This window comes from Oncorhynchus kisutch, linkage group LG24, assembly GCF_002021735.2.
Source record: "Oncorhynchus kisutch isolate 150728-3 linkage group LG24, Okis_V2, whole genome shotgun sequence".
In the NCBI taxonomy this organism is placed as follows: domain Eukaryota; kingdom Metazoa; phylum Chordata; class Actinopteri; order Salmoniformes; family Salmonidae; genus Oncorhynchus; species Oncorhynchus kisutch.
Window position 1 is genome coordinate 26,543,917 of NC_034197.2, and position 8,447 is coordinate 26,552,363.

Here is an 8,447-nt window from a genome sequence, read left to right on the forward strand (position 1 = left end):
CCAAACCCAGTCTAATCTGGGACACACTAGCCTCAACAGGCAGAACCATAAATACTCCTGTAAACCAAACCTAGTCTAATCTGGGACACCCTAGCCTCAACAGGCAGGACCATAAATACTCCTGTAAACCAAACCTAGTCTAATCTGGGACACCCTAGCCTCAACAGGCAGAACCATAAATACTCCTGTAAACCAAACCTAGTCTAATCTGGGACACACTAGCCTCAACAGGCAGAACCATAAATACTCCTGTAAACCAAACCTAGTCTAATCTGGGACACACTAGCCTCAACAGGCAGAACCATAAATACTCCTGTAAACCAAACCTAGTCTAATCTGGGACACCCTAGGCTCAACAGGCAGGACCATAAATACTCCTGTAAACCAAACCTAGTCTAATCTGGGACACCCTAGCCTCAACAGGCAGGACCATAAATACTCCTGTAAACCAAACCCAGTCTAATCTGGGACACCCTAGCCTCAACAGGCAGGACCATAAATACTCCTGTAAACCAAACCTAGTCTAATCTGGGACACCCTAGGCTCAACAGGCAGGACCATAAATACTCCTGTAAACCAAACCTAGTCTAATCTGGGACACCCTAGGCTCAACAGGCAGGACCATAAATACTCCTGTAAACCAAACCTAGTCAAATCTGGGACACCCTAGCCTCAACAGGCAGAACCATAAATACTCCTGTAACCCAAACCCAGTCTGATCTGGGACACCCTAGGCTCAACAGGCAGGACCATAAATACTCCTGTAAACCAAACCTAGTCTAATCTGGGACACCCTAGGCTCAACAGGCAGGACCATAAATACTCCTGTAAACCAAACCCAGTCTAATCTGGGACACCCTAGGCTCAACAGGCAGGACCATAAATACTCCTGTAAACCAAACCTAGTCTAATCTGGGACACCCTATGCTCAACAGGCAGGACCATAAATACTCCTGTAAACCAAACCCAGTCTAATCTGGGACACCCTAGGCTCAACAGGCAGGACCATAAATACTCCTGTAAACCAAACCTAGTCTAATCTGGGACACCCTAGGCTCAACAGGCAGGACCATAAATACTCCTGTAAACCAAACCTAGTCTAATCTGGGACACCCTAGGCTCAACAGGCAGGACCATAAATACTCCTGTAAACCATACCCAGTCTAATCTGGGACACCCTAGCCTCAACAGGCAGGACCATAAATACTCCTGTAAACCAAACCTAGTCTAATCTGGGACACCCTATGCTCAACAGGCAGGACCATAAATACTCCTGTAAACCAAACCCAGTCTAATCTGGGACACCCTAGGCTCAACAGGCAGGACCATAAATACTCCTGTAAACCAAACCTAGTCTAATCTGGGACACCCTAGGCTCAACAGGCAGGACCATAAATACTCCTGTAAACCAAACCTAGTCTAATCTGGGACACCCTAGGCTCAACAGGCAGGACCATAAATACTCCTGTAAACCATACCCAGTCTAATCTGGGACACCCTAGCCTCAACAGGCAGGACCATAAATACTCCTGTAAACCAAACCTAGTCTAATCTGGGACACCCTATGCTCAACAGGCAGGACCATAAATACTCCTGTAAACCAAACCCAGTCTAATCTGGGACACCCTAGCCTCAACAGGCAGCCAGTTGAGCTTCTGAAAGCAGCTCCTGCCTATGTGAGTAAGTGGGCTCAGCTTCAATACCACCCTGATCAGTTTCTTCTGGGCTACCTGGAGCTTCCCCTTCAGAAACTTATATAAACACCCAAATAGAATCCCTGATCTAGATTATATATGAAAATATATATATATATATACACACAACACCACTAGGTGGGTGTATCAAACACAAATAAGAGGCAAGATACCAGTAACAGAAAACACTTCAATAACCATTCTTCATTCATGCCTGATGGGTGGAGGGTTTTTAAATAGAACATCCACCGACATTCTGTCTGGAGAAGACTTCATTCAAGATGAACACCCCTGCGTGAACCTTTTTATCTGCTGTATAGCACAGAAGGATATGGAGGAGACGGGGTGACCGGCCTCGGAGAAATGACGTGCGTTAGGGGACTTAGGGTCATTTCTCCTTACAGCAGTCCTGTGTTCTATAATACGTGTTCTTATCGGGCGACTGGTTTTGTCCAGATTCTGCTTATTGCATGGACAAGAGAGGAGGTATATGACATCAGAAGAGCTGCAGGTAAGGAGCTGTTTGATACTGTATTGTGAACAGACACAAATAGCGTGTATTGTTACGTTGTGTAACTAGATACTGGCCCTCCGACCATATGACTGCTGGAACATGTTCAACCTGCCACGTAAACCCTGCAGAGAAGATCCTATGTGTGGCATCAAAATGTACAGTGAAATCAATTGAAGAGCGATGTGAATACATCAGAAGGGATGTGTTGGAGTAAAAAGTTCACAGGTTATGATGAAAGATTCTTACCAACTAAATATATGACCTTATTGAGCGTTAGCCCATTGTATACTTTTTAAAGTAAAGCAGGACATCCCAAAACTCTCCATTGAAACAAACACTTTCAAACTAATATGACATCAGACAAACCAGATGTTGCTTTGGCTAACTCCTTTATTACTTGAGTGTACATTCTAGGCATACGTATGGTAGATACATCCAACACAGGCTTTCCAGCAGAGTAACTAGCCCTGAGAGAACATGTTAAACATACAACCATTGCATTATACCTTGTCTGCACTGTGGCTACGTCACATTTGGTATCGGTGTTGATGTATTTGATTGGATCCCCATTAGTAGTTGCGATAGCGGCAGCTACTCTTCCTGAGGTCCACACAAAACATGAGACATGACATAATACAGAACATTAATAGACAAGAACAGCTCAAGGACAGAACTACATAAATGTACATTTAAATGTAGGCTTAGACTACTAATGGGCTGAGTCTAATTACAGGGACTTCTACGAACAGATGCACTGTCCTATGACTAATAGGATGCATTTCAAACAGCATTCGGTCCGGCAACACAACATCAGCAACTTTGAAAAAGAAGAGATGTGTAAACTGTACACATGACATTTGCAATAAAACAGTAATGCATAGTTCAAGTAGCCAAACTGAAGTGATATGCGAGTTATGTGATTATTTTCGGCTGCTTACATTTAAACAAATGCAGTCTATGGACACCAAAACGAGTTACAAACTGTATTTAAAACAATGCAAGAAATGGTTGTTCTAAAAATACGTAAGCAATTAGATAGATTGATTATTCAACTAAATCGTGCAAGTCGTTCAGCGTTCAGAAGTTCTGCCGATGACATCCAAAAGTCAGCCTCCAGTTGTCCATAGATGTCTGTGATGTTGATGTGAAACACAAAAATATCATCAAGGGCCAGGGGACTCTGTCGTCTATTGATGTTCTTTATTCTACTCCTTTCATGAACTCTAAAAACTCTGGAATGAAGGGGAGGAGAAGGGGAGTCATTTAGTCAACTACAATCTTAATTGAACACACAGAAAAAACGATTTACTCACTTTGGTCACTACACTGCTTTACTTGTGAATAATAATGTTACCATGCATCATTTATATTGACAATTTCCTTTCCAGCAGTGAAATATCCATATTTTCAATTGCATCATTATCATGAATGCAAGATCAGAGGAAGGAATGCTTCTGTCTCCATAGTATGTCATTGTCAAAACCTCACCGTCGTAGTCAATTTTCCCATCGTTGTTCTTGTCTCCGTCCTTCATGAGCTCCTCAATGTCGTCCTCAGTGATGGCCTCCCCTGTGGCCTCCAGCATTACCTTCAGCTCCTGCAGGTCTATATAGCCGTCCGCATTCCTGGGGGCATAGGAGAAGAGGATTATTTATACTGCTTTACAAATCTGTTCCTGCTGGGACCACCCATACAAAAATGCATGCACGCATGAATGTAAGTCACTTTGGATAAAAGTGTCTGCTAAATGGCACAAATTATTATTATTATTATATATTTATTTACCTGGCTACATGACTGTTTCTGTATTTAAAAAGGCTTCATAGTTGCCAATGACAAGTAGGCTAAAAGAGAAACTAACTGTCACAACAAGCTACACTATAGTGTACATTCCTGTGTATCTCTATCCTGGTGGTAGAATTGCACCAACTGATCCAATAAATCTGATTTACAAAAAAATTTGTAGTTATCAAGAACCATCTAGGCAAAATGTCTCTTTTTTGAATATAAAAATCCTAAACGTTCAGCTGGAGTCGGTGTAGTGAGAGCTGTCATATATCAACCATGTGGGTTCTGCACATTGGTGATAGCAGGGTAAGGTACTCCTATAGAGTGTTGAACATGTTAGTCCTGGTGAAAAGCACTGTATAAATCTAATACGCTATAATCCATCCGTAAACTGTGGGTTAGTTGGGTAAGACTATGAAGAGTTACGTTTCCAGAGTTCATCCCCCTTATGAGTCTCCTCATGTACTTATGAGGATAAACATACTTGTCAAACATGCAGAAGAGATCTGCCAGTTCCTCCTCTGTTTTCCCTTTGCTGTCGTCCTTCATACACCTCACCATCATCACCAGGAACTCATCAAAGTCCACAGTTCCACTGCCTGCAAAGACACAGCAACAGGATGATGTCGCACAACGTTTTGGGTCAAGGAGCCTGTCTTTGATATATAGACCTGCATTTGATTACTCTTTTTTTGCTGAGAATTTTCCTGCACCGAAGGAAATGCATATGAGCTTTGGGATTTACATGAATTCACTGAAAACCCTCACCAACACATGGTTATCTTAACCGTATTGCACTTTTCATGTAGCCTACTTTTGGCCAGCTAATAGCCTAACCACCGATCACACAATATTATGGACTAAACGTTAGAATCCTGTTGCTGCAGGACTAGGAGCCTACCATATGAGCTAAACTACTTCTATGCTCGTTTCGAAGCAAATAACACTGAAACATGCATGAGAGCACCAGCTGTACCGGAAGACTGTGTGATCACGCTCTCCGCAGCCGATGTGAGTGAGTGCCAGACGATTACCAGGATGTGTACTGTGAGCATGCGCTGACCAACTAGCAAGTGTCTTCACTGACATTTTCAACCTCTCCCTGTCCGAGTCTGTAATACCAACATGTTTCAAGCAGATCACCATAGTGCCTGTGCCCAAGAACACTAAGGTAACCTGCCTAAATGACTACCGACCCGTAGCATTCACGTGCTTTGAAGTGGTTTGAAAGGCTGGTCATATCTCACCTCAACACCATCATCCCAGAAACCCTAGACCCACTACAATTTGCATACCGCCCCAACAGATCCACAGATGATGCAGTCTCTATTGCACTCCACACTGCCGTTTCCCATCTGGACAGAAGGAACACCTATGTGAGAATGCTGGCCGTGTGATGCCAGGACGACAACCTCTCCCTCAACGTTATCAAGACAAAAGGAGATTATTGTGGACTACAGGAAAAAGAGGACCGAGCACACTCACATTCTCTGCAGTGGTTAAGGGCGCTGCAGTACAGCGCCCTTAACCACTGCGCCACCCGGGAGGCCCATGTATTATTTTTTTACTGCTCCTTTTAATTACTTGTTACTTTTGTATCTTATTCTTGTTCGTTTAGGGGCTCGTAAGAAAGCATTTCACTGTAAGGTCTACTACACCTGTTGTATTCGGCGCATTTGACTAATAAAATTTGATTTGATTTGACTTTTTATTATTTTGCTGTGACAATATAGATCAAATTAAGATCCTACATCTGTAGCAGTTACATGTCACGAGATACTCTACTCAGCCATGTGATGTTTTTCATTTGTGTGTTTACGGTCTTACAAAGAACAGTGTACAACTGTCCCTGCTGAGCTATGAATTGGCCTTTTGATGAGCAGACCACTAGTGCTTGTCTTTGTTGTGTACCATTCTTGTCCACGTCTGATGAGCTCACCAAATACTCTCATACGTGAATCATTATGGAAACTATTGATGGGAAATAAATGTGCCTATTGTGATCATTTGAGTCTCTCTTTCATGTGTGTGTGTGTGTTTACCATCTTCATCCACCTCATCGATCATCTCCTGCAGCTCCTCGGGGGTGGGGTTCTGCCCCAGCATCCTCATCACCTTGCCCAGCTCCTTGGTACTGATGCAGCCGTCCTCCGCATCCTGGATAAAGATGTCAAAGGCCGCCTTGAACTCTGGAACACACAGCACAGCACAGCACCATATTTCTAATTCTTTTCCACCTCCCCTCTTTTTCCATGGCCAGTTCTACGTGTGGGCTACTGTAGTGGAAAAATAAATCTCAGTCAATCATCTTATTTAATCCTCCTGAGAAATCTAACGTTTACTTTTAATTTTGGCCTGAAGGAGAGAATGGTACACGTTTTTAAGATTAATATTGTTTTAGATGTGATTCAATTGAGCGAAACTTGAGGATATATCCAACATAGATTAGCAAACCATAATGAAATACAAATGAATACATTTTACATACCGTTTTTCTGCTCGTCTGTCAGCTGCTCTACCTATTTAAGAAATGGAACGTTTTCAGAAGCAATTGACTCAATGTATTTTATGGAATCCATTCTTTAACTACAGTTGTACATTACTTTTACAACCCCAAATCATAACGTCGATTTACAGTTTTTTTACTGCATAATGTCTTATTTTTCATTCTTGCAATAACATGTATATGATACCTCTATTACCTATGTTCTTCCATTCATTTTAATGTTTTTTTGTGGAGTTTTCAGATTACACTGTGAGAAAGGTCCCGTCCTAAATCATAAACAGTTGATAGAGAAATCTAGTGTATGAAAAGAATCCTTCAGAGGACTTACAGTAAACTCCAGAACGCGGAACCCATTCTCTGGAACAGTTCACCTCAAATGTTTCTTTAGTTTACACATAGCTTATTCACCCACCAAAGGTACAGTTATGTTTGGTCCTTCACACTTGGTCATCCATCTAGGAAAAGCTACCACAAATGTGAGAGGGCGACAGCTGCTTATGTTCATTGTCTGTCGTCCACCACAAATGAAACACACACTCTGAACAATGTCCATCCAAACATGGATACACACACACACACACACACATTCCAGCGTGTTTTACTAAAGTTCGACTCCTCTAGCTGTAATTTCCAGCTGAGACATGCGTAGTAGTCCAGCCCACCAGCCACCAGGCAACAGGCAGGGATAGCTAGGCAGATAGACATACAGCCCTGCCAGCGGCTCACACAGATAATGGGGGGGGGGGGGGGGATCTAGACCTGAAGCCCTCCTCTGACATCACAGAAACACACATGGAGGAGGCTCTGAGCAACTGGCCTAAATTAGCCTATGAGAAGTGGGACTGCTCCATTTGTAGTCATGAATTAACCCACAGTGTGGACCAAGGTCTTGTCCTGCTTCTGGCCCTGGAGTGCTCCTATCAACCCTGATAGGCTTCAAGAGGCACGGCATCTAGATGTATGGCGTCTCGCCTCACTCCTCAAAAGCTGGTGTTGTGTGTGTTCGCTTGACAGACACAGTTTGTTATGGAAGTTGAATTATCTGAGCAATGTCAGAATTACAAATTGCTAAATTCTTGGACATTTTGCTGGGGAATATCCATATGTATATCATTTGAAATAATTGTTTATCTAAACATTTTTACCCTCTATATTTCTTTAAAACTAAATATTACAGGTACCTTTCATTAAAATCAATGTTGAATCCTGAAGTGTTCATTTGAAATAGTAACCAAACTTTACACAGAAATCTGACAACAATTTTGACTTACCTTGGCAGAGACCACATAACCAAAAACTTGTCTCACCTATCACTGAAAATCCCAAATTGAACATATTTCAATCAATTCTTATATTATGACGCTCCGTACCAAATACAAACACTTTCACTGTCTCCCTAAACAATGTGCCCTGTTGTAGGAGTGAAGGGGGACATACCGCTGCTTTGTAGATGTCGTTCATGGTGGCGGCTTGACTTGGCCACTACCCGTCTGTCCGTGGGGTGTAGTGGCAGAGAGGATGGAGTTAGACCACAGCTAGGAGCAGGACACTGGCCCCATGCTGGGAGGGTTTTATAACTGGAGCCTGGCAGGACCTGGTCCCTCCCTACCCTGCTTGCCTGTCCAGCCCTCTTGGTGTCTCACGTGCATCTGTGTGTGTATGCGTGTGTGTAACAATAACCAGGCTCAGATAAAAATGAGCCAACTCTTAGGGGGCACACTTTGGAATGGAATGAAGTGAAGGGGAATGCATGGCGAACCCTAATCTCCAGGGAGGGGGCTAGAGACACTCAACATTCCACCATTAAACTGTGACCAGAGGGGCAAAGGAGAGGGCCAGGGAAGGCAGACCAGAGCAAAAGGGGGCTTTGGACAGGAGTGGGCAGAGGGTGGGTAACTGAACAGAGCATGGGGTTCAGGGAGGTGAGATGGGGTGGGGGCACGAG

General features: G+C 43.2%; 1 protein-coding gene across 1 annotated transcript; it reads right to left on the reverse strand.

Annotated features, from left to right (window-relative positions):
• Positions 1 to 2,578: 2,578 nt before the first annotated feature.
• LOC109868878 (troponin C, slow skeletal and cardiac muscles-like) lies at positions 2,579 to 8,070 on the reverse strand. The gene is made up of 6 exons (XM_020458614.2): positions 7,940 to 8,070; positions 6,485 to 6,515; positions 6,039 to 6,185; positions 4,481 to 4,595; positions 3,697 to 3,833; positions 2,579 to 3,440 (listed from the first exon to the last, which is right to left on the reverse strand). Exons 1-6 carry the CDS (start codon positions 7,961 to 7,963, stop codon positions 3,409 to 3,411), a joined length of 486 nt encoding a protein of 161 aa, XP_020314203.1. The 5' UTR covers positions 7,964 to 8,070; the 3' UTR covers positions 2,579 to 3,408.
• Between the last annotated feature and the right edge of the window lie 377 nt (positions 8,071 to 8,447).